We start from the raw sequence: 25,524 nt of genomic DNA, 5'->3' as shown, positions 1-25,524 counted from the left end.
AGGAATCTAGGCAGCCCCGAGGAGGGGAGGCAGTGTCTGCCCCAGGGCCCAAGGTCACTGGGCAACCGGCTGACACGTATTGCGTGCCTCAGGCCAGACAAGCGGCGCTAAGGACGCGTCAGTCCCCGGGGCTGCACTGGCTGTATCCCAATCAAGTGTCCACCGGTCCATGGGACAGGCTGTTGGCCTCCGCCTGTCCAGCCTCTGACTCACTTGACTGGTGGCCAGATAGCTGGAAAACCACACCCCCACCCCGCGCTGCCCCTGCTCCCATCTCTGGCGTTTGTAGGGAAATCACTGCCCAATTCCCGCCTAAGGTTACAGAGGGTTGCTAGAGAAGGCCCTAGAACTGGAACTGCTGTGGGGGTCCTGATACTAGACCCGTGACTGCCATCTCTCTCAGGTCCCTACGTCTCTTAGGTGACTGCCCTATGGTCCTGCCCACAGCCCTCTGCAGGGCAGGGCAGGACGGGATGTGACTGGAGCTTGCCCTCTGGCAGTTCAAGGCCACAGGTCTCAGACCCTGACTGGCACCCCAGAACTTTTGAACCCCTCGGGAAGGGTTTCTGGGCCTCTGGGTGCCAAGTTCTGGAGAGACAGATCTGTCCCAGGAGTGTGGCTCTTGGGAGCTGCTGCCCACTCTCCTCCATAGTTGGGGTGACTCAGCCCAGCAACCATGCCAGGTCCATCTGAGTCAGCTGAGACGGGGAGGAGCAAGCAGTACCCACAGGGAGGAGGAGCCCAGAAGCAGGAAGAGATTCTCTTCTCACTTTCCCTCCCTCTTCAGGACCCTGGATTGCTAGAGAGGGTGGGGAATCATTCTTCCTTGCCCCGAGGGCAGACTGGACAGGGTCCTGGCCTGGCCCCCGTGAATGGGAAAAGGGAAAGGGGACTGGTGCAGAGAGCTGGTTTTGGTCTGGGTCAGGGAATGGGGAAATGGAGGCAAGGGGAGGCAGTGTGTCGGGGGCGGGTGTCACCAAAGGGCAAACCCAGAGTGGGGCAAGTTGATGCTGTACCAGTCAGGTGGGATGCAAAGGCCATGAAGCCTGAGGGCCCCCTCTGTGCCCCAGAAGAGCCATGGCTCCAAAGCACAAGCCCCAGGTGCAGTGTGAGGGCCCTGAAAAAAAGAAGGGGCGGCAGGGGGCAGAGGAGGAGGACAGCTTCCGCTCCACCGCCGAGGCCCTCAGAGCTGCACCCACAGACAAGCACGTAGTCCGAGTGGATCCAGCCCACTCAGCCACAGCCCTGGGACTCAGGTAAGCTGTAGTCCCAATCCTGACTTGGAGCCTACTCCTTCCCAGGTACAAATACACTCAGACCTGGTGGCGCCTGGGTGGCTCAGTCGTTAAGCGTCTGCCTTTGGCTCAGGTCGTGGTCCCAGGGTCCTGGGATCGAGCCCCACATCGGGCTCCCTGCTCCGCAGGAAGCCTGCTTCTCCCTCCCCCACTCCCCCTGCTTGTGTTCCCTCTCTCACTGTGCCTCTCTCTGTCAAATAAATAAACAAAATCTTTAAACAAACAAACAAACAAATACACTCAGACCTGCTCACTACCTCACCAGGGCTTGGCTCTGGACAGGTAGCTCAGAGTCCCAAGGAAGCTATGTCCCCCCAAGACCCCAAAGGTCAGGTAGGGTTATATCCCATCAGATCCAGGCAGGTCATGTCTGCTCTTCAGACCCCAGGGCAAGCCCCTGAGCTTCTCAGGCCTCCCCCTGCCACACTTAGGGCAGGACTTTGACGCCCTCAGCCTCCCTAGGGCTCAGCTGTATCCCCTAAAGCAGCCCCACAGGGCCATGTCCCCCTGAGATCCCTTGCATGGCAGGGTTGTGTCCCTGTGAGATCCCCAGGGCAGAATGAATGTCTCCCTCTGATTCCCTGACACAGGGCACAGCCATGTCCTTCCAGAACTTCCCCCAACTGCCTGAGTTGAGTCATGTCCCCTCAGATTGTGTCCCGCAGGGCAGAACCATGACCTCCTCAAGTCTTCCCTGACAGAGCTTCCTCCGATGCCCCCAGTACAGCCTGACTCCTGTCCGCATCAGACCGCTGTCCGTGTGCAGGCGGGTACTCCGTCCCCCCCAGGGGCAGCCCAAGCGGGCCTGCCCTCCCCACGCCCCCTCTGGCCCTAGGTGCATGAAGACTATGCATGCACCCTGAACCAGACCAACATCAGAAGCAACAACAACAAGTTCTACATCAACCAGCTGCTGGAAGAGGGTGACCGCTTCGCCTGCTGGAACCGCTGGGGCCGTGTGGTAAGTGCCACCGCCTTCCCACCCTGTGCCCACCTCCTCCCCGCCTCTCCCTGCTCGACACATGCGCCCTGCTCCCCAGGGTCCCCACAGCTTATTCGGCTGGTGGCTGCACCCCCTCTCTGCCTCTGACTGCCCGGGGGCTCTCGGCACAGGGCCTGGCAGAGCAGAGGCCCGCAAATGCTCACAGGCGGCCGGTGGCGGGCACACCCCGGAAGGCTGTCGGTTGTAGGGAGAGGTGGGCCAGTCGAAGCTCAGCTACTTCAAGCTACTGGAGGATGCAAAGAAGGACTTTGAGAAGAAATTTCGGGACAAGACCAAGAACAGCTGGGTGGAGCGGGACCACTTTGTGGCCCACCCGGGCAAGTACACGCTTATTGAAGTGCAGGGAGACAACGAGGCCCAGGAAGCCGTGGTGAAGGTGACGTGGCCGGGAGGGTGGTGGGGCCTGGGACAAGGGGGACTGGAAGGAGAGACCCAGCCAGTTGGCTTCTGCCACTACCAAGCTGTGTGACCTCAGGCACGGGCCTCCCCTCTCTGGCCTCAATCTGGCCAATCTTTGTCTAAGGCCAGGCTCTGCTCTGGCTGTGCCCAGCTGCTCCCGCCCACGTGCCCTCTACCCCTTGGTGGATGGAGACCCCGTGAGGGCCGTGGTACAGCACATGTGGCCCTGCTCCCTGGACGCAGCCACATGGAAGCTCATCACCAACATCTTCAGCAAGGACATGTTCAAGAATGCCATGACCCTCATGAACCTGGGTGAGGGGAGAGGGGCCAGGCAGGGTGGTGGGGGCCCCGGGGTGGGGTGCAGGGCTGCAGGGCTGAGTCTCCCCCACTCTCCCCACCCCCCTCCCCAGATGTGAAGAAGATGCCCCTAGGGAAGCTGAGCAAGCAGCAGATTGCATGGGGCTTCGAGGCTTTGGAGGCCCTGGAGGTGGTGCTGAGAGCCCCCATGGACGGTGGCCTCAGCCTGGAGGCACTGTCCTCCCACTTCTACACTGTCATTCCCCACAACTTCGACTGCAACCAGCCCCCGCCCATCAAATCCCCCGAGCTCCTGCAGGCCAAGAAGGACATGCTGCTGGTGAGGTTCGGCAGGGGGGCAGGCAGCGGGCAGATGGCCAGACGGGGCAAGGGAGATGGGGGACAGATGGTCAAGAAGGCCCAGAGAGGTGGACGGAATGGGTAGCCGGAAGGACAGGGGAGGGGAAGGCCAGACCAGTGGATGGGGTGGGGGTGCAGAGGCGGACAGACAGGTGGGGTGGCCATGGCCCCAGTCATATGGGAGGGAGGAGGCTGGGAGTCAAGCGGCCACACAAGCCGCCCATGCCCATCACCGTAGGTGCTGGCCGACATCGAGCTGGCCCAGACCCTGCAGGCAGCCCCCGAGGAGGAGAAGGCGGAGGGGGTGCCACACCCACTGGACCGAGACTACCGGCTCCTTAAGTGTCAGCTCCAGCTGCTGCACCCAGAGGCGCCCGAGTGTGAGGTGGGCCGGTCCCGCAGAGGAACCGGGCTGACAGGAGCACTGTGCCTCTGCCCACCTGCCCTCCTGGCGTGCGGAGGAATCGCCTGCCCTTGGCCTTCTCTCCCTGTGTCCGTAGGGCCTGAGCAGAGCTCTGGGACTGGAGGCCGCAGTGGGGTTCTGTGCACACGTCTCTCGCCCTCGGCAGCCAGCTTCTGTTTTTCCTGCAGGGGATACACGCCTACCTAGAACAGACTGGCCACGGCTACAGGTGCCCGGCTCTTCACCATGTTTGGGAAGTGAACCGAGAAGGGGAGGCGAGGGAGGGTCTCCCCAACCCGTTCCCCTCACTACCTGCCCCTTACGGAGATGACCTTGGCTTATGTGCCTATCAGCGAGTCGGTTTAACAACTCCTCAGCCTCCCCCAGGCCCAGGTCTTGGGCACATGTGCGTGAGTGTGTGTGACTGGCCAGAGGGGCCTTTGGCCTTGGTCGCATGCTCTGAACAGCAGGGAGAAACACCTGAGCTTGGATAGCATGACCCTCCCTGCCCCCACCCCCTTCCCCCCAGGGAGACAGGTTCCAGGCCCACTCCAAGCTGGGGAACCGGAAGCTACTGTGGCATGGCATCAACGTGGCGGTGGTGGCCGCCACCCTCACCAGTGGGCTCCGCGTCCTGCCCCCTTCCGGCGGCCGCGCTGGCAAGGGCACCTGCTTCGCCTCAGAGAACAGCAGGTCAGCTGGCTATGGTGAGGTACCCCGCGGGGCCAGCCCGGGGCCGGCACGGGACACGAGGGAGGACTGGGCCTAGTGTTTGCCCAACTCGCGGTGGATCCAGGAGAGGAATCCTTGAGTGGCTACTGACCAGAGCACTCAGCGGGGCACCCTGGGGGGGGGGGGGGCGGGGACTCAGAGGAAGCGCAGCTGGTCAGGGACAGGTCAGAAGCCCCAGGCAACTTCCCTTCCCGGAGAAGGTGATGCAGATAGGATGAGCGTGCCAGCCAGGGGTGGGGGGAGGAGGGGTGGTGAAAGAGGAGGCTTGGAGGTCAAGAAGCTAGGAGGTGGCACGAAGCCTGGGAGGCTGCAGCAGGTCAGGACCTCTGCACACAGCCTGATGATAAAGATCTGAGCAAATGCCCGTTCTGGGCGGGGACTGGGGCCTGGAGCATCAAGGGAGTTTATCCAGACGGTGATGGGGCCCCTAACCAGACTTGTATACAGCAGCTTCTGCAACCATGGGGAGGGCAGCTGAGGCCAGAGGCACAGGGAAGCCGTGCTCTCACCCAGGCCAGAGGTGATGGGCACCCAGCCCAGGCAGTGGAGGTGGGGGAAGAGAGAATCCATGAGAGGGATGTTTGAGAGGTGGGATGGGCAGCTTGTGTGATAGGGTCAGAGGTATCTCTGATGACCCCCAAGTTTCTGTCCACAGGTGTCCTCACTGAGGAGACCTCCCCAGACTGGGTTCTCAGCCAGCCCATCGCTGGAGACCCACACCACCCACCAAGCCAAGAGAGGCTGGATGGGACTGATGTTCTAGGATATCTGAAGTTGCCCAAGGTCAAGGGGTCCACCAGGAGGGAAGAGGAGCCTAAGAAGGAGTAGACGGTGGCTTCGGGAGAGCCAGTGCAAGGGGGTCCCAGGGTAGGGGGTGAAGAATGCCACTGGCAAAATCAGCAGAACAGGCCAGAGAGAAAAGGCGTCTACCCTGGATTTGGTCATTGGGAGCCCATTGCTGACCTTGGAGTGGGGGGCAGGGGTGCAGAGGCCTGCTCTCTGGGGTCCAAGGAATAGGGGAGGGGTGGGAGGGAGCACAGCTAGGACAAGGGGGTGTTTTTAAGGATGCAGGAAGAGGGGGCACTTTTCTGGGCTGGGTCAACAAAGCCAGAGGAGATAATAGTGCAGCAGAGCAGGGGCCAGGGAGTCAGGTAGGAGGGCCAGGCTGCCCATGCTGAGCTTCCCTGGGTCCCCCAGTTACTGGCATGTCCTGCGGAGCCCACCAAATTGGCTAGATGTTCCTGGGGGAGGTGGCACTGGGCAGAGAGCACCACATCACCATCGATGAGGCCAGCTTGAAACAGCCGCCCTCTGGCTCCGACAGTGTCATTGCCCGAGGCCACACAGAGCCTGGTGAGTCCCGAAAAGCTGGACAGGCCTGAGGATAAAGGCCTGGGGCTGAGCTAGGGGACCAGGATGGTTTCAGGGAGGAGGTGGGCAGGGAAGGGGCTGTGGAGAGGGACAGAAAGAAGCAGCCCTCCTTACTAGTCATTTACTTTGTCGTTCGACAAACATTTCCTGGTTCAATATCACTCCTGGGCATCCAGGAGGGCTTCAAAGAAAAGGTGTCAATGACTGAGCATTAAAAGATAAGTAGGCATTTCCCAGGCAGAGAAATGGGATGGATATTCCAGGCAGAAGGCCCAGCCTGTGCGGTGGTTTGGAGATTGCAAGCTGGGAATGAGCAGGTGTTCCCCGTGGCAGAAGTGGACAGTATAGGTGGCAGAACTTATTGGTAAAGCCAAGGATCAGTGACCCTTGATTCACCCATGGCCCTTGCTGTGCCCTGCAGATCCAACCCAGGACACTGAGCTGGAGCTGGATGGCCAGCGAGTGGCGGTGCCCCAGGGCCGGCCTGTGCTCTGTGCAGAGTTCTGCAGCTCCCAATTCTCCCAGAGCGAGTATCTCATCTACCAGGAGAGCCTGCGCTACCTGCTGGAGGTTCACCTCTGAGCTATCTGCCTACCCCCACCCCTGGGGCTTGCTGGCAGCTAGACCATCAGCCTTAACCTCCCTGCCCATCCCTGGTGCCCCCAAATCTCGCTCTTGTGTCCCAGGCAATGATCCCCCCCGCTCCAATCTTTGCTAGCCCTGGCATGGCCATGGCCCCAGAGTCTCACCTCCTACGGTGACGGGCATGATGGACTGCCATTATTACTGGGGCACAGACACATACAGCCGCCGTTCAAGTTAGAGGAGCACAGGCTGAGAGTGGGTGGAGTCCCACATCCACCCGGGCTGTCCACCCTGACCCAGACCATCTGCCCAAGAGGTGTGAGTACCAGGGCAGGCTGAACTTCAAGCATATATAGCAAGTTTATGAAATATTGTATCCACTCACTCCCTGGCCTCCGCTTGTCTGTGCTGCAGCTGCACTAAGCGTGGGCCTCCTTCTCTCTCGTCGGGGACCCGCCACACCACACAGCAGCCCCAGCCCTGCTCTAGGGAGTGAGCACTCACAAGGGTGATGTGGGACACACACACACACACACACACACTGTCGATCTACATCCATGTCTGCAACACCTGGCCTCCTGATCATTGAGCCTTCAAAGGGGACTCTCGCCATTTGGGGACCCATGTAGTGATTCTGCCTTTTAGCCCAGACACAGCCCGGCAATTCAAGCATTTCTCATGTCTCGGCACCAAACATCCACATGTATCTTATATGTGACTATTATTAATAAGTTCAGCATATAGCCAAGGGGTACTGTTCTATAATCATGACAGGCATGCCAGCCACCCCCCCCAGGTAACCCTGTCCCCAAATGGGGGTGCGGGTTCTAGAGAGCAGGTCGGGGTCCGGTCCAGGGTCACACATTGCATTTAGTTGTCATGCCTCATGTGCCTCCTTCAGTCTGCACCCATTCCTCGGCCCTTCTTTTCCCTTCATAACTTTGACATTCTTGATATGGGAGGGGACAGGCCAGTTGTTGTACAGAATATCTCGATTTGGGTTTGTCTGATGTTGTGTCATGATCAGCCTCAGGCATTGCAGTTTGGGCAGGAATATGACCTCCGTGATGTGTCCTCCGTGCATTATATCCACAGGGATCTGTCTCATTCTCGGTGATGTTCATTTCAATCTCTTGTGTCCACCAGGGGTCTCCACCTGAAAGTCACCATTTTTCCTGTTTGTAATTAATCAGCGAACTGTGGGAAAATATCTTGAGGTGTAAGCGTCCCATCCTTCCTGGACTTTTACCCACTAGCTTTAATATTCATTGATGATTTTTACCTGAAATCAACGACTTAAATCAATTTTTGCTAAGACGGTTGCAAACGATAGTTACCTAATCCTCTCATTTCTTTTATATTTATTAATCACTAGTCCCCTTTCTTTATTATCCATATGGACTTATAGATTCTTATCTTATGTGATGGGTTGTAATCCATTACTGTAATTATTCTGATCTTCAAAATGTCCCAGATTTTGCCAGCAGAAGGTCTTTCAAGCCAACTCTCAGATCTACATCATTTTTTGAGCACTTCTTTCCTTTCTGGCATCACAAAATGTTCCAAGCTCATCTCGTGCAAACCTGGAATCAGCCATTTCTCCAAGGAGCCCTGGTTCCGTAGAGCAGGAAATGGTATTTAACATCCAAGATTTGGGCAGTAGGTGTGCTCCTTGGTACCGGGGTACCATTGTTTTTAAGTCCTTATAGCAAAGAGAGCCAGGAAATATGTATATGTAAATAAATGAACACATCTATCCATGTCTATTTCTCCAATTCCAATCCAACACCACAGGGTTCTTCCATTCTCCCCCAAAAGTATAGTTAAAATGCCTCCTTTCTCTAACAGGAAGAAGCTTGGTTTCCATCAACCTTAATATATTTACTTACTGCTTAATCCCACACACAAAGGAGTTTCAGAGTTGCTACACCCATACCATTGTGAAAATCAAACTTTGTAAGTTGAGCTCAAGATGTACTGAATCTTTTTCAAGACTTATCTTTTAGGCTGAGGGTCAATGGTCAAAGGAGCAGTTTGGACAAAGGTTCAAATATCACTTGGTTGAGCTATTTATTTCTCTTCAGCATGGTTGTTATACACTTGAAGTATAGGGAGGTTCATTTGTTTCTGTTTAACTTTTAGGGGGTTTTCCTCATCTTCGTTGGTTGATTTTTTCAATACGTAGAACACTGACATAGTTCCAAAAAGTCCAGTCTTTTGGACAGAAATGTGTGCTCAGAAGAGCCTTTCACTCCATTCCCACCCATTTGCTGTAGTTTCTGCTTTATCCTTCCTGTATTTCTTTGTGCAAATTAAGACAAAACAAGACACCAAACCAAACAAAAACAAAAACCCAAAAAAGATAAGCTACAAAGTGTTCCATTATCCCTCCATTTTTAATTTAGTTGGACTACTTTGGAGGGAGCGTGCACTCTCGGTGATGTTATCATCTCCATCCCTGCCTATCGCCTTCCCCCCAGTCCACTTTTCTCATTTGCTATTCCCACTTGGCCCTGCTGAGCCTTCCTCAGGCCCAGGTGGCTCAGGCACTGCCCCTGGCGTGCAGGCACAGCTGGGCAGAGAGAAGAGGAGAAGGGAAGGCATTGGACTTCCTCTTATTCTGAACTAAGACCTCAAAAATCCAGCTTCACCTCCTAGAGGCAAAGGCCCACGTTTAAGCTGTGGCCAAGCACAGGAAGTGGTGCCTGTGTAGACCTGGGTTCCAGGCACAATTCAGCTGTGTGATCTGGGACACATTCCTTACTTCTCTGGGCACCAGTTTTCTCACGTGAATAATGGAGAATTGGACCAGGCTCTTCAAATTCCAGCAGGAAATGAGTCAAATCTGGAAGCTCATGCTGTTGTGGCTACCACCTAGTTCTGTACAATGCTGATCATGTGCCTGGGGTGGGTTCTAGGGGCCCAGACGAAGACAAAATCCCGGGTCTCGTGGAGCTTACAGGCTAGGACAACAGGCTCTGAACAAGCATGTGCAGAGATCTGAAATATATCGAGTAGGAAAAGTGCCAGGAAGAAAAAGAAGGCAGGGTAAAGAATTAGTGATGGGGGGGAGGGGATTTTAGGAAAAATGGTCACCAAAGGCCTCTCTCAAGCAGTGCCCAGACTTAGGTGAGGGACCAAGTCCTGGACAGATCCGAGGGAAGTGTGTTCTGACAGAGGAAACAGCACATGAAAAGATCTTGAAGTGGAAACCAGTTTGACGTGTTGGAGGACCAGCAAGAGGACGGCTATGGCTGGAAGTACGGTCAGCAAGGAGTGTGAGGTCAGAGAGGTAGAGAGAAGGCCACCTGGGCACCAAGGAGCTGAGAGTCTAATCTGATGATGGGAAGCTCTTAGAGGGGTGACAGCAGGGTCATGACATGATGGGATTTGTTTTTAGACCACTTCAGCTGCTGTGTAGAGAGTGGACTGGAGGGTGTGTCAATCAAGATCCAGTCAGTGGGGAGGTGGGTGGGGTGATGGGGTAACTGGATGATGGGCATGAAGGAGGGCACGTGATGTAATAGCACTGGGTGTTATATGCAAATGATGAATCACTGAATTCTACCTCTGAAATTAATAATACACTATATGTTAATTAATTGAATCTAAATAAAGTACATTTAAAAAAAAAAATCCAGCCAGCAAAGCTGAAATCACCCTCAGGATTCCAGACAAGGAAAATTTTATAGAGGAGAGAAACTGAACTATCAAAGGGGATAGTGAGGCAATCCAAAGATTAGCAACAGTAGGAAGTTGCTACCACCGTTGGGCCGGAGGGATAATGGAAGGAAATAGTATTCCACTGCGTAGAGGCCACGATCTCCCTGCAGGCACCCAACCACAGAGGGGGCTGTCCTCCACAGAGGTAGACCCAGAGCCCCAGGCTGAGCATGAGAGAGAAAATACCTTCAGCTTCCTCCCTCCCTCCACCCTCCAGTCTTCCGCTGCTGACTTCTTTTAGCTGAATATACCCCAAAACCAACTGGCAAAGGAGTCTGGGAAGTACAGTTCCCTGGAAGACGGAGCACTGGGGAAGACTGGGGAATGGATCTGGGGACAAACAGGCAAATGACCAGCACAAGGTGCAGGAGCAGAGGCTGGGAGACCAATTGGGAGGATGCTGAGGTGGCGGCGGCTGGGACCATGGGAGTGGTGGTGGTGAGAAATGGCTGGATTCACAGAAATTGATGGGCTGGAGGTGGGGCCTGGGGGAAGGGAGGTATCAGTAAAAACTTCTGAGATGGAGTTTCCTGAGCTGGGGAAGACTCGGCCAGGAGCACGTCGGGGAGGGCTCAAGAGTCACGGTTCTGTTTTGGACATAGGACATTTAAGGTGCCCAACAGTCAAAGTACTAGGGGAGATGTCGGAGAGGCTGGGGAGAGGAAGGAGTTTCAGACACAAGTCAAGCCATCAGGGTATAGATGGGGCTTTGACTGGGGACTGGGTGACTTCACCTGGGAGCATATGCCCCATCGGAGTCACATGGTTTTCCCTGAGCCAACCACGTTGGGTGTGGAGGATGCCATACACTGGCAGGGACTGGGTTTTGTGCCTTATCAGGAAAACAGAGGGTAGGGATCTTGCTCACCCAAACCATAAGCCCTGAGAGTTGGGGAGGGGTGGTTTCCTAAAGAAAACTCAGTGTGCTCCTAGGAGAAAGGGACTTGTTTGCTAACAGCAAAAAGAAAACCAAACAAGGGGGTGCCTGGGTGGCTCAGTTGGTTAAGCATCTGCCTTCGGCTCAGGTCATGATCCCTGGGTCCTGGGATCGAGCCCCGCATCAGGCTCCCTGCTCCGCGGGAAGCCTGCTTCTCCCTCTCCCACTCCTCCTGCTTGTGTTCCCTCTCTCACTGTGTCTCTCTCTGTCAAATAAAGAAATAAAATCTTAAAAAGAAAGAAGGAAAGAGAGAGAGAGAGAAAGAAAACCAAACAAAAAACAACAGTTGAGGGGAACCTGGCTGGTTCAGTAGGTAGAGCATGTGACTCTCGTCCTCGGGGTTATGAGATCAAGCCCCATGTTGGGTATAGAGCCCACTTTAGATAGATAGATAGGTAGATAGATGATAGATGATAGATGATAGATAGATAGATAGATAAAAAGTACTCAGCAAGACATTAAAAAAAAAAACAGCAGGTGAGATGGCAACTACACATAGGGCGGGGAGCATTTTGTAATGTACAGAATTGTCGAATCACTATGTTGTACACCTGAAGTTCTGTAATATTGTATGTCAACTCTACTTCAATTAAAACAAAAACAGTGGCATGTCTGGGTGGCTCAGTCAGTTAAGCGTCTGCCTTCAACTCAGGCCATGGTCCCGGGGTCCTGGGATGGAGCCCCGCGTCGGGCTCCCTGCTCAGCGGGGAGTCTGCTTCTCCCTCTGCCTCTGCCCCTCACCGCCCCCCCACCTCATGTTCAAGCTCTCCCTCAAATAAATCAATAACATCTTTAACAAAATCAAACAAAAACAGCAGTTTCCCCAAGGCCTCCTCTCATTAATTCTGCACACTATCATGAAGCACCTATTCTGTGCCAAGCTAAGCCCGGTTGAGAGCCTACTAAGCGCCAAGTCCTATGATTTTCCCCTCACCTTACCTAGCCTCGTCTGAGAGAACTAGCCCTGCTGGAGCCCTCACTGCTCCAGCTCTTGTATCACTGGTACCTCAGTTTCCCCTCAGGACAAAGGCTGAATGATCTGATTACCCCCACTAATGGAGATGAGAGGGGAGAGCATGTGGGGGGCTACTTCCCGCCCCAGGGAAAGGCAGAGCAGGGTCGGGCTGACTCCAAAGCCCACATTCTGACGTCCTCAGTCTAGACTCCAGCCTGCGCCTGCTCTGGGCCTCCCTCCAGAGGCACCCGCGGCACGTCCCCAGCACAGCCTCCAGCCGGCAGCCGGCAGCTGCTAGGACCCAGGGGGCTGGTGCCAGGCCCTGCTCCTCCCTTGCCAGCTCTGTGTGTCTCTAAAGGGCAACATCAGAGTGTCAGCCGGTACCATCTCCAGCAGAGGCTGAGTTGCCGGGGCAGAGGAGAGAGCTGAGGTCGCAGCCTTGCACCTCTCCATGGGGCCGGCCAAGCCCCTGTGACAGGATGGCAGCCTGGGCAACGGAGCCGGCGCCAGGGCAGCCTCGGAGGCGAAGAGCCAGAGGAGCAAGGGACAGGTGATGGGAAGGGGGGGTGGGGGGTGGGGAGAGATGCTCCGTTCCGCTCTCTGCAGCCCAGCACAGGGTGAGGCCTGAAGCGCTCGAATGGCCAACACCACAGGGCCGAACACCTCAGAAGTCGCGGGCTCGGTGGGGTTGATCCTGGCGGCCATCGTGGAGGCAGCAGCCCTGCTGGGCAACGGCGCGCTGCTGGTCGTGGTGCTGCGCACGCCGGGACTGCGCGACGCGCTCTACCTGGTGCACCTGTGCGTCGTGGACCTGCTGGCGGCCGCCTCCATCATGCCGCTGGGCCTGCTGGCCGCGCCGCCGCCGGGCCTGGGCCGCGTGCGCCTGGGCCCCGCACCGTGCCGCGCGGCGCGCTTCCTCTCGGCGGCGCTGCTGCCCGCCTGCACGCTCGGGGTGGCCGCGCTCGGCCTGGCGCGCTACCGCCTCATAGTGCACCCGCTGCGGCCCGGCGCGCGGCCTCCGCCCGGCCTGGTGCTCACGGCCGTGTGGGCCGCCGCGGGGCTGCTGGGCGCGCTCTCCCTGCTCGGGCCGCCGCCCGCGCCGCCGCCTGCCCCCGCGCGCTGCTCCGTCCTGGCCGGCGGCCTCGGGCCCTTCCGGCCGCTCTGGGCGCTGCTGGCCTTCGCGCTGCCCGCCCTCCTGCTGCTCGGCGCCTACAGCGGCATCTTCCTCGTGGCGCGCCGCGCGGCCCTGCGGCCCCCGCGGCCCGCGCGCGGCTCCCGGCCGCGCTCCGACTCTCTGGACAGCCGCCTCTCCATCTTGCCGCCCCTCCGGCCTCGCCTGCCTGGGGGCAAAGCAGCCCTGGCCCCAGCGCTGGCCGTGGGCCAGTTTGCTGCCTGCTGGCTGCCTTACGGTTGCGCGTGCCTGGCGCCCGCCGCGCAGGCTGCACTGGCCGAGGCGCCGGTCACCTGGGTGGCCTACTCGGCCTTCGCGGCTCACCCCTTCCTGTATGGCCTGCTGCAGCGCCCCGTGCGCCGGGCACTGGGTCGCCTCGCCCGCCAGGCGCTGCCCCGGCCCCCGAGGGCGTGCGCTCCACGGGCCTGGCACGTGCCGGCACTTCTGCGGCACCTCCAGGGACGTTCAGAGAGCCCTGCCCTAGGCCCTTCCGAGGCACCAGAACAAGCCCCAGATTTGCCAAGAAGGCAGAGCCTGAGTATGCCAGGGGCCACCTGAGAGGAGAGCTGTGGCCCATGCTGAGCTGCGGCTGGAGAAGGGATGGTGGTATCAGGAGCCCATCCAACCTCCTACACAGTTCCGGGCAGGTGCCCTGCCTGGATTTCTGGCCCTGGGACAGGAGAAGGGGGGCCTGCAGGCTAGTGAGACCAAGAGGATTCTGGGAGCTAGGAATCTTGGGTTCTGGGTCCTACCCTGCATAGTCTTGTGTACAGACCTACCCTTCCCTAGGCCCGTTTTCCCATCTGTATCCTGGACCATCTCTAAGGGTTCCTTGGACACTCACGGATAGTCCCCAGGCCAAAGAAGGCAAGGAGGTGGCCCAGATCACCAAGAAGAGGGCCCTAAGGGCTTACAGCCAAAGGAATGGACCAAGCAGGGCAAGGCCTAGGTAACAGCCACAGCAGGAGGAACCAGCGGAGAGACACTCAGAAGGACTTCCCTGATATCTGCACCAATACGGAACAACCTACTGGAGGTGGAACAACCTACTGGAACTCCTCTGCCAGCTTCTAAAATGCCCAGAAAGCAACTGGATCAGTGTGGTGCCGGAGGCAGGAGGCTCAACAACATGACCCCAAAGGGTCCTGGAGCCCCAGAACTGGCGTGTGGAAGGGCCCAAGACCCAATGGGGACTGTGTGGATTCGCAGATGGGGTCCTGCGGGGACTTGGCCACACCCGTTCTCCGGAGGTTTTGCCAACACCCACAATGTTTCACAGCTTCCTGGTCTCTGAGAATATTTATTCAAAAACAGGGATTGAAAAAACTGTACAGAGTGTCTGCTGCTGAGAATTCGGCCCCTGCCTCCATGCCACTCCCCCAGGTGCCCAGCAGGGTCCCCTCTTTGGGTTGCCCTCTGCCAAGCCCAGCCAGTCCATTCCAGTCAAAAGGGTATCAGTGGAAGCAGCGGGAATCTGCAGGGAGGTGGGGAGAGAAGCATGGCCCCCAGCCACCCCCCAGCCCTTCTCCCTGATCCCCATGGCGGGGGGGGAGGCAGTAGGCTGCAAAGCCCTAGGGGATGGGGAGTACATGAGTGACCCTCTGAAGTGGGGGCACTAAGGATGCTCCCTGCATCCAAGCATAGAGCTAGAGGGGGTGGAGCCCCCTACCCTGGGGCAGCTGCGGCTCCCAGTCCCTGGGCCAGAAACTGCTCCCACTCCGAGAGGAGGAACTCCCACAGACCCGGGTTGGGTGGGGGGGGTGGTGCATCCATGCGTCTGGGCATTAGTGGCGTTTGGGAGCCCAGGGTGGAGCCTCCTTGGGCAGGTAGGGTGCAGAGGCAGCCCCCTACCGGCGGTCCTGCCTGCCCCTGCGCTTGTGCCTCAGCCGGCCTCAGTAGGGGGAGAATTTCTGCCGCTCAGCTTTCTTGCTCCCATTGGCTGCTGCCATCTTGGCAGTGTAGGCTGCCAAACCCGGCGGCGGCCCTGGGGAGGCAGGTGGTAGGGCCAAGAAGGGCACAGGCTTGAGGCCGATGAAGTTGGAGAGGGAGATGGCATAGGGTGTACCCAGCAGGCCTGGGGGAGCTGTGGGCAGGGCCGTCAGGGGCGGCGAGAAGGGGGCAGGCAGGTCTGTGGGGGCCGAGCCGGGCGTCCCCCCAGAGGTAGACTTGGCCGTTTCTAGACTGGAGAGAGGGATATGGGGGGAGATGAAGGGAACGGTGCAGGTAAGAGAAGGGGAAGTGAGGGCAAATACGGGGAGGGGAGATTAGATGAAAGAGGAATCGAGAATAATGACATGAGGTGGATATTGGGGAGAGGATGGGAATGGCAGAAGAGTGGGGATAAACAGGGGAAGAATAGATAAGCAGGTATGGTACTCGGTGAGGGGAGGTACGGGGAGGCCGAAACCCGGGGGGAAAGAGACAGGGAAGGGATAAGGGAAAAGAGGACACGAGGGATGGATGTGGAGGGGAAGATGGGGCCACATGGAGTGAGTAAGGCAGGGTTCGGGAAGGCAGAGGACACACCCAGACAGAGACAGAGAAGGGAGATCAGCTCTCCCCACCCCAAGTGTGCCTTTCACAGGCACGTAAGCCCTGTGACCTGGGCCACCCCCACCCCACACTCACCAGGCAGTGATGAGGTACTGGGCCAGGGCGATGGAGACAGGGGAACCAGTGATGGTCACGTGCCTCTCGCCAGCACCTTCTGCTTGGTTCCCAATCTTGATATGTGCCCCTGACATCTGCCGGATCTCACTGATCTTGCTGCCCTGGCGCCCGATCACGCAGCCGATCAGCTGCAGGGAGAGTGGAATTCAACCCTGGGCCAGGCCCAGACCCCAGGAAGCACCCCCCCACCCTCAAACCACCCCATCCTCTGCTCACGTCATTGGGAACCAAGAACTCCTGTGAGCTGGTCTGCGAGCCAGGATCCAGTCCTGGGAAGGAGGAGAAGAGGGATTGGACATGGTTCCAGGCCTTTCCTGCCTCCCCATGTACATTCCAGAGGGGTGCTACCTGGCCCCCCAGGGGTGTCGCCCCTGCCTCCTTTTGCAGGGCCGCTCACCTGGCACCATGCTGGGGGAGGCGAAGGGGACCGCGTGGCCTGAAAGCTGCTGGAGCTTGGTGACCTGTGCCAAAGAAGAGGGGTCAGAAGTCAGAGGAGGCCTGGTTTTAGAAAGGGGTCCCTGAGGCTATGGTCACTCACCTCGGCGGGGGTCACAGCCCCATACTGACCCTGGACAGAAAAACCCTGTGGGGACAAAGTGGGGGGAAAGGGGGCTACTGTGACAAGTCAGAGCAATTTGGCCAGTCGTCCCCCCTGCCAGCCCCCAAGTCCTTCTTCCATCCGTCCCCCATCTCAATCCCCCTTCTCCAGGAATGCTTCTTACCCCTCCTACTGTTTCACCTCACCTGGTTGGCAGAGAGAAGGACGGTACCTAAGGAGAGGCTCGGGTGATATGGGATAGTAGCTCCTTTAGGTGGGGACTGGAAGGCACAAGTGGGGGAGGCTCTATCAGACCCCTCTAGGCCCCTCTGACCTCCCCAAGGGCCCTGTGTTCCCAAGGCCCTCCCTATGACCCGCAGGTAAATGCATCCCAGCATCCAGAGCTCCCAGTCCATCCCTGTGGCCCTGCCCTGCGTCCACCTGGTGCCACATGCATAGGGTCAGGGGGCCTGACAAGGAGGCCCAGGGCCCATCCCCATCCCTTCTCCCTGCACCAAGGCATCACCTCCAGGATAACAGCGCAGATCTGGCGCACACACAGGATGATGGCATCGGGTACCCCGGACACGGTGACAGCACGCTCTGTAGAGTTGGGGAGCAGGTCTCCTGCCACCTGCACCTGGGCACCCGTGGTCTGCAAGCAGAGAACAGGGGCCACTTCTGGCTGCCCTCATAACCCAGACTAGAGCTGCCCAGACTCCAAGCTCCCCAGGGGGACAGGAAGCCATAAGCCCAGGTCCCCTCTCTAAAGTGAAGGGTAGGACTCCCTGAGGGTGATATCCCCCTTCTCCTCACCTCTCGAATCTCCTTGATCTTGGTGCCGGCCTTCCCAATCAGTGAGCCACACTGGCTTGCAGGGATGACAAGGCGCAGGGTCACCGGGGGCCTGGAGACATTTCCACCATTTGCAGGAGCAGCGCAAAGGTCCTGGGCAGGAAGACCGTGGTTTGGCTGTGCATGCCCCTGCTGCTCCCCCTCCCCTGGGAGCACCTTCCTGCTGGGGTTTGAAGGAAAGAAGCCCTCCCCAGGTCCTACCCTAATGAAAGAACCCTGCCCCGCCAGGCTTGGCCTTCCTTGCCACCTGCAGCCACTGTGTGGAGTCAGAGCCCTGTTCCCCCGGCCCGGGGAACCACCCCGGGCCTCCCAGCCCAGCCAGCCACGGACCTCATCCAGCTTGAAGGCAATCATGGAGACCGCATGGAAGACAGCAGCTGTAGACCCGGTGATGGTGGTGATGCGCTCAGGGCAGGAGCCCTCAGAGATGGTGATCCGGGCACTGCTCTGCGGGGACACACAAGGCCGGGCAGTGGGGCTCCTTCTCCACTTCCTTGCCAGGAACCTGTCTGCCTACCCACCCACCAGGCCCCAGCCCACCGCCAGAAACAGCTACCTTCCAAGGGCACTCATTGGTCATCCCAAATGGTGGGGTTCAGGGAAAAGGTGGGGCAGGGATCTCCCCTCCCCTCCAAACCAGATGCCCTGGGCAGCTCTCCCAAACTCCATCCTCACCTGCTCCCGGATTCGCTTTACAGTCTCTCCTTTCTGTGGGACAAAAAATATGGAATGGCTCTTAGCCTGAGCCGTCACTACCTCCTGACCTGGCCTGAGGCCTCAGGTTGAGGTCCACACGGAACAGAACTGGGCACCTACCTTCCCAATTATGCTGCCAACCTCCTGCAAACAAGACAAGAGTAGGGAGTCAGGGGGGACCAATGCCCCAGGCCCAGCCCGTCCACCAGGACAGGGGATCTAACAGAGACAGGACACAGGAGCTCAAACTCCTGGCCGGCCACACCAGACCGTGCCCCCCACCCACTCACCTTCCCATGCATCAGCATCCGCAGTGTGAGGGTGATGCTGAGCTCCGGCTCCTCCTCCAGCCCCGCGTCTGAGCCGCTCATCCTGTCAAGCGGGGCTGGGGCCACAGCGGCCTAGGAGTGCGTCCACGGTGCCTGGCGGCTCTGGCGGGGGCAGCAAAAGGGGGATTAGAGGGGAGCTCCCTCCCGTCTCTTTTGGGTCCCCTGCCCTTACATGGGGACCTCAGAGTCAGACTGACCAAATTCCCACAGAAGAGAGACAGCGTAGACCCCCAGGTTCAAGTGCCACACTGATGGGTATGCTTGTGTGCCACTCACTTGCTGTGTGACCCTGGACAGCTCATTTCACCCATCGGAGCCTCTCCTTCCCCATCGGTAAGAAGAGACTACCAGGTCCTACCCCCAAAGAGTTATGAGAATTAGAATGAGCTAAGCACATATGTGGTAGGCAGCCAGTCTCCATGGACATCTTTCCCTTTCCTGCGTACATTAGAAGAATTAACCAGGAGACCTATGGGAGTCCAGAGAGGGGGAGCCTCCTCTCTGGCCTCTTAGAAGAGGGGACCCCTGGGGATTGGGCCTTGAAAGCGTGGTTAAGGTTGAAAAGTTACTTCAAATGAGAAGCACTTGCATTCAGGGACCAGAGTCTCCCCACCCCCGCACCCCCCGCCCTACCCTGCTGACGAGAGCATGGGGTTGCAGCTGGAGCGGAGGCTGGAGCAGCCATGGGGAGCCGTGGGGAGGCCTCGAAAGGAGGGTAGCAGTGAAAATAGCAAGGGTCCTCTTGCCCCAGCCTTCCCCCTGCCTGGCAAAGGCTTGTGGGGATGGGGCGGCACATGGGCTGGGAGCCCCATGTCCAGAGGTCACTAAAGCAGAGGCTCCCTGCAGACGGCTCTGAGCAGTGTTCATTCAGCACGTGGGGCGAGGGGGGTGGTGTCGGGAGACCAGCAGTCTGCTCTCCTGTGTGCTGCGGAGGTAAGAAGTGGCCACACTCCCAGCCTGGAACGCTTTCTACTGTACCAGAAACAAGTCACTGGGCCCCCAGTCTCAATTTCCTCACCTATAAAATGGAGAGAATGCTTCCCCTAGGGACTGGGTGATGGGTAAGAAAGGGATTTGGGGGCTGGGAAATGTCAAGGCCGTTAACTGACAGAGGAAGGAGGAGCCAGAGATTAGCTTCTGGGATTAGCCCGGCCGCCAGCCAGCCCTCCCTACCCGACCCCTTTTCATGCCCCAACTTAATCCTGAACCTTAATCCTGCTTGGAAATCCCTCTCCTCCAGCGGCTGTCTCCCACCAAGGCTCAGCTTTGATGGGGAGCTAACTGGGGGACCAGAACCCAAGAAGGAAAATGGAGTGGGACCAACTGGTGCCAAAACCAAGCCAAGGCCAAGCCCTAATCCTGCAAATTCCTTCTGCCCAGGAAGGTGTGGGAGCCAAGGATGTGTGTGCCTGCCTAGAGCACTCTGGGGACCTCTGGGCACCTTCTTCCTCAGCCCCCTGCCCTATCCTGAAATGAAGGTCAAGGGCGTGGAGCACTGTCCAATCCCCTCTTTGGAAGCCCCTTGCTAGCCACAGCTTGGGCATGGAGTAGGAAGGGGGTGCTCCCGGGCTGGCTTTCTCAGGAAGCCCAAGGAAGCCACTGTATGGCATGAAGCCTGCTCCTTCATCTGTACCATTGGGTGACAACGCTGTCCCCTCAAGCCCTCGGTAACTTGTATCCCCAGCACCTGCTCCTCCCTCTGCTTGAATTCTGCCCGTAGGCTCTCCAGAGGTCAGAGGTCACCAGTGGACACAGGGACTGTGCTCTCTGAGCATCCTGGCCAGCCTCATGCTGGCTGCCCTTGCTAACATTCCCCAGCTGCGTGCACTTCCTCCAGCAAAGCACTTGTGACGTGCTTAGTTCTGTCTGCCTGGACAGCCAAGCCTGGGAGCCCCTTAGAGCAGGAGCCAAGGCTGCCACCTTCTCCTTGTGTCCCCAGAGCTCAGGCCAGAGCCGGACTGGAGAAGGTGCTCAGAACATAATGGTTAGCTGAACAGATGAATTCACCAAACAGAAGGGAACCTGATGCCAACAGACGGTCTATAACCTGCCCAAGGTCATAGAGAGGTGGGGAATGGTGGGGCCAGCATGGTCGTACCTGCTAGCATGGGGCTCTCTATCACAGGCCCCGTCGGCCTCCCCTTTCTGGCTGTCTGGCTGGGTCTGTCAGTCCTCTTCCTGGAGGGAGTTTCTTCAAAGGTGGGGGGCAGGCTTTAGTAGCTCCGGAGACCCCTGCCTGGCTAGTACATGTGGGTCATGTTTGGAAAGGACTGATAACTTGTCCAAAGCCACGGTCTTAAACTCCAGAATATTCTGAGGCTCAGGGAGCCCTCTGGAGTGGGAACCAGTGGAAGATCTGACACTGTCCCCATACCATGGCCACATCACCTTGGGGGTCATAAGGCTTGAGGGAAAAAGGGAAAAAGGGCTCGAATGTGGCCCGAACTAGAGTTCCTGCCCTGAAAAAGATGCCTGGGTCTGCAGCAGAGTCCACTGCCCCAAATTTCATGGGTGACCTTGGCCAGGCCTTCACCTGACCCAGACCTCAGTTTACCCACCTGTGCTATATGTGTGTGTGTGGGACTGGAGGGGGCGGTGCTAGTGCTGGTCTCTCTGTGGGAGGGACCCTCAAGATCTCTCCTGTTTTTAGGAGAGAACAGCAGTTCCTGACACAGGGCTCCCAAATTATTCTCCTAGGGGCCCTAAGAATAAGCAGCCCTATTTGGCATGCTGGCTCCCCTTCTACCCTCACCAGAGTTCTCAGGGAATCATTTGCTGGTGGGCCCTGGGTCCCTGCTGGGCCACCCACACGGCAGCCACACGTCATGCCACACTGACCTCCAGCTCACCTCTGGGGGTGCCCAGCCCCCTCTGGTCAGCAGGGCTCCCTGGCAGAACATACCAAGCTCAGACCAGGCCTCTGCCTCTGACCTCGGGTGTTCCCTCCTGCTCCCCAAGCCCCCTTCCCAGACCCAGTGCCCACTCCTTCTGTCCCTGGCTTCCTGCCACTCAGGCTGGAGGGGGCGGGGGGGGGGTGACAGCTGTGTAAGCGATGGCGGCTGCCCCTTCCTGCCCCTCCCCCCCAGCTGTCTCTCTCTCATGACAGCTGCCCAATCAAAGGGCCGGGGGCTTAGCCAGCTCCCCCCCACATGCAGGGATCAAGTGTCCACCCTGGCTTTGTTCTGGAGCAAGAACAATCCGGGGGAGGGGAGGGCTCCTGGGGCCAGGCAACTCAAGTGGACTGGCCCGCCCCTTGGGGGATTCCCTTGGCTCTGTCAGCCAGTGTCTGGACCAACCAGGGCTTACAGACCCACCTGGGCTAGGGAGAAGGTTGGGGGGGGCAGTCTCCAAGTTCATCCCCCACCTCATATCCCCTGACATCCCCCTCAGCACCATCAGGCTCCAGCCTAGCAGCCTCCTACTCCTAATCCAAAAGCAGCCATGCTGGCCACACCCAGTGATGCTGGGGAATGGCTCAGGACATCAGACGAAGCAGGGTGTGGCAGGAGGTGGACACCGGACTTGGGGAGATCAGCAGTGAGGGATCCTGACTCCCTTGCCTGTTCCCTTCTCGGGGTATGCTCCCCCTTCCTGATTACCCAGGCCTCCACAGGACATGCCCTAGTATCCTCTGACCCGCGCAACTAGCCTCTCAGCCTTACAGCCTCCCAGGATGGCCATTCATACCACCTCTTGGGAGAGTCGGAGGAGGAGAGGCCTTCAGGGGAGCAGCGTGGGGTCCATGAATTCCACCCTCTGGTTTCCTGGCCCAAGGCTGTCCTGGAGACTGAGCTAAGCAGCAAAGGGAAGCTCTCTCTCACAAGTTGGCTGGTGCCAGAAATGCCACAGCCTCCTTAGAGCATCATTTGGCAACCCCCTCAAGAGTCCTCACAGCCAAGGGAAACTGAGGCAGGCCCAGGCCAGACTGGGCTCCAAGAGAAAGGACACAACTTCTTGGTACAGCCCCACCCACTGACTGGTACCCATCCCCTCACTGCTTCACCCAAATTGAGAAAGGTCTCTAGCTTCCATTTTCCATGCTGGAGACTGGCTCATTCTGCTGCTCAACAGCCATCTTTGGCTCCCTAGTACCCAAGGAATAAAGCTTGATCACCACAGACAGGCACTCAAGGCCCTTTATGATCTGGCCCCTGTCAGCTTTTCCTGTCTCATCTCCACTCCTTCCCCCCCTCTACACACCAGGCTGCAAAACATGCCTAGTACCTCCAGGCCTCTGGGCCTTTGCCCGGGCTGATCCCAGCTTGAAATGCCCATCCTCACTCTGTCAAAATCCTTCTCAAATGCCACCTCCTCTGTGAAGTCGTCCCCAACCTTCCAAGTCAGATATAATCACGCAGGCCTCTGTGCCCCAACTCAGCTCAAAGGAGCCCTAATGGGCATTTTCAAGCCTATCTTTCTACTACCCAGGAGGGTAGGAGTTCCTTCAGGAGGGCAGGAGCCAGGACCAGGCTCCGTGTGCAGGGAGAAGGGCCTAGAGGCATTAGGGACCAGAGATGGGGCTGAGGATGGGGTCCCAGAGAAGCAGTGAGGATGGGGTGAGAAGATCCAGGGCACGGGGGACCAGCCACATGGGAGAGCCAGGATCTACCTGGACAGAATTCCCAGTTTCCATTCCTCAGCACCCTCAGCCTCTCCTCCTGCTGTTTCTTTGGGTCTAGGGGCTCCCTGGGCATGTCACTGGGGTAGGGGATTAGTGTTGTCCTTTGAGACTCCTAGGGGCCCGGAATGGGTTTCCCCATGTGGAAGCGAGGCTGGAAGAAGAGCTGGGGAGTGGCATAGGTTTCGCAAAGTCGGAACCCAAGGCCCAGAGAGGGAGGCGCTTGTTTATAAGGCTACATGAAAGGCAACTGGCAGAGCTGGGAGAACCAGGGGTCCACCTGTGCCGCTCAGAGCTCTTTCCTCAAGAGGTCAATGCCACCGGGCAATGGTGATGGAGGCTGGAGGGGGGCAGGGATGGGAGTAGGGAGGGTGGATAGAGCCTGTCTGGGGACACAGGGCGGGGCATAGCCAGCCTCCCTGTGGCCTGGGCCTGCCAGGGTGTGTGGGCCGCCTGCTCCCAGCCCCCCACCCTGAGCATGCAAGAAGAACAATCCCCTTGTGTTTGGGCAGCCTGAGCCTGCATGCTGATGAAGGCTGGGGGGTGGGGGCTGGGATGGGGGTGCTTTGGAGGTTGACGGGGTTCCAGGGCCCAGAGGGAGTAGGGGACCTTCAGATGGGAAAAGGATAGGGTCCCAGGTGCCGGCCCTGAAGCAATGAGGGTAACCTCAGGAAAGAGTGAAGGCTGGAGCTAAGATTTAAGCTCCTGGAGAGTCCCTGGGGTCTAAGAGCTCTTTGTAGGAGAAGTGGGGCCCCTAGGGACACATGCCCTGTTGGTCCAGCATGAAGGTAAACATTGTGGGTTTGGTGGGGACCAAGAGCCCACATTCTGGGAGGAGGAAATGCAGCTGGCCCTGGGTGCATCCCCTTGAAGACCACTCCCCAGGGTGCTGGAGCCGGGCGGAGCACTGGGTGCCACAGGTCTCAAGATGGCGGGCCTGGGACAGGGGAGTGAGGAGGTGGGCACCTCCCTCTCCTGGCCAGGCAGGCATGAGGGCCAGGCTGAAGTGAATATCCAGACACCCCTTGCCCCCCCAGGACTTCAGCTAGAAGCTAGGTCAGAACTGAGGGGCTTAAGAGCCACAGAGCATGAGGGACCACTCTGAGCCCCCAACTGTCATCTCCACACACCCCTGGTCTGGAGGTCTGTCTGTCTCCCCCCCCCACCCCCAACCAAGGACTGCAGAGAATGGGAAGGGGTGTGTGCTGAGCCAGGAACTGCAGGGGAATGGCAGATGGGGATAGACATGGAGCAGAACCAGAACCCAAGGCAGGAGGTCGAGAGAAGAGCGGGTCCAAAGAACAGAAACAGCAGGTGGGATGTGGGCCTCAAATCTGGGGTCTCGGGTCCAGGAAGGCCCTCCCTGGTGCTGGGGGCTCCTCTGGCAGAGCAGCGCCCCCAACCTGTGCAGGCCTGGGCCCGTGTGGGACAGGGAAGCGTGTTCCTCTCAGTCTCCCAGTCTCCCAAACCGGGACCCTGGCCTGTAGACTCCGGCGCGGGCTCCCCGCCCCCCGGCCGAACCCCCAAACTTCGCGGCCCGCGGTGCCCCGCCCGGCCCGCGCCCTACCTCGCTGGGGCTGTCCTGCGGCGGCGGCGGCGGCGGCGCGGCGGCTGGGCCGCTCAGTCCCACATTGTCCCCGGGAGAGGCGGCCGCTCACAACTGCGAGTGACATCAGCTGCGAACAATGAGGGGTTTGACAGGCGCGGAGCCCGGCCGGCCCGGAGCCCGGCTCCGCGCCCCCCCCCCACCCCCCGGCCCGCCCGGCCCGGCCCCTCCCCGCCCCCTCCCCGGATCCGATTACAGCGCGGCGGGCCCGCCCCAGCCGCCCCAGTGCCGCAGCCGCCCGCCCCGCCCCGCGCGCCGCGGTGCGCCCCGAGCGGCGGCCGCTTCCGGGAGGGCTGGGGCGACCCTCCCTCGGCAGCTCGTCCCGGCGCCGGGAGCGGGGGGCCGGAGGGAGGGGGGGGTCGCGCCGCGAGCGCCAGCCCAGCCGCGCTCCCCCCGCGCCTCGCCGGGCCCCGAGCCCCTGCGCTCTCTGCCCGCCAGGGCCGCTTGCCCGGCGCCTCCGCCGAGCCCCCCGCTCCACCCCAGTCCCCGCGCTGCCCGGCTCCGGCTCGGATCTCTCGGAGCGCGGGCTTCGACCCTCCGCCCGGCCCAGTTCCCGGCTCTCCTCGCTTCTGCGCCATCCATCCCCGCGCTGGGCTTTCGTCCACCAAGACCCGCGCCCCTCAGCCACCCACAGCTTCCGCGAGGCCCGGCCCTTGTCCGCCCCGGACAGGTTACCGGACCGGCTGGAGGAGGGGCCTGAGAGCGGTGTGATCCCGTGCACCCCGCCCCGCCATTCCCCCCAAAGCTACCCCCAGAATGCCTTTTTGGGGCTAGGGTCGCAAGGGCCGCGGCGCAGTTGTGTACTCTGCTAGAGAATGGGAGGAGTTGGACGGTCCCCAAGCCCTCTCCTTCCCCCACCGTACCCCCTGGGGAGCCGATCTACCTCCCCCTCTCCCCCCCTCGCCCCGTAATCGGCTCAGCCTGGTCCCACTGACCTCCACCTCCCCCCACAGCTGAGTCTCTTGGCACCTGGGTGTG

The 25,524-nt window shown here is 59.0% G+C and overlaps 3 protein-coding genes across 4 annotated transcripts; 2 read left to right on the top strand and 1 right to left on the bottom strand.

The window, feature by feature from the left end:
• Positions 1 to 994: 994 nt before the first annotated feature.
• Positions 995 to 9,086, top strand: PARP3 (poly(ADP-ribose) polymerase family member 3). The gene is given in 11 exon segments (XM_036074932.2): positions 995 to 1,225; positions 1,228 to 1,256; positions 2,131 to 2,256; positions 2,486 to 2,673; positions 2,879 to 3,012; positions 3,111 to 3,337; positions 3,596 to 3,742; positions 3,949 to 4,045; positions 4,294 to 4,467; positions 5,690 to 5,845; positions 6,285 to 9,086. Coding segments are annotated over 11 exon segments (1,587 nt in total). The 5' UTR covers positions 995 to 1,077; the 3' UTR covers positions 6,446 to 9,086.
• A 3,560-nt stretch (positions 9,087 to 12,646) lies between these two features.
• On the top strand, positions 12,647 to 14,370 carry GPR62 (G protein-coupled receptor 62). The gene has a single exon (XM_036074926.2). The coding sequence runs from the start codon at positions 12,701 to 12,703 to the stop codon at positions 13,790 to 13,792; it is 1,092 nt and encodes a 363-aa protein (XP_035930819.2). The 5' UTR covers positions 12,647 to 12,700; the 3' UTR covers positions 13,793 to 14,370.
• A 144-nt stretch (positions 14,371 to 14,514) lies between these two features.
• Positions 14,515 to 24,696, bottom strand: PCBP4 (poly(rC) binding protein 4). Of its 2 annotated transcripts, none has more exons than XM_036074924.2 (13): positions 24,508 to 24,696; positions 18,284 to 18,424; positions 18,114 to 18,137; positions 17,973 to 18,005; positions 17,628 to 17,744; positions 17,259 to 17,390; positions 16,969 to 17,097; positions 16,649 to 16,723; positions 16,443 to 16,487; positions 16,302 to 16,365; positions 16,121 to 16,173; positions 15,863 to 16,032; positions 14,515 to 15,415 (listed from the first exon to the last, which is right to left on the bottom strand). In XM_036074924.2, exons 2-13 carry the CDS (start codon positions 18,362 to 18,364, stop codon positions 15,127 to 15,129), a joined length of 1,212 nt encoding a protein of 403 aa, XP_035930817.1. In that variant the 5' UTR covers positions 18,365 to 18,424; positions 24,508 to 24,696; the 3' UTR covers positions 14,515 to 15,126. The 2 variants fall into 2 exon arrangements, with proteins under 2 accessions (XP_035930817.1, XP_035930818.1); XM_036074925.2 differs by having other exon boundaries at positions 14,515 to 15,218.
• Positions 24,697 to 25,524: the final 828 nt, after the last annotated feature.

This window comes from Halichoerus grypus, chromosome 1 (genome assembly GCF_964656455.1).
Source record: "Halichoerus grypus chromosome 1, mHalGry1.hap1.1, whole genome shotgun sequence".
In the NCBI taxonomy this organism is placed as follows: Eukaryota; Metazoa; Chordata; class Mammalia; order Carnivora; family Phocidae; genus Halichoerus; species Halichoerus grypus.
This window is presented reverse-complemented; position numbering and strand designations above follow the sequence as displayed.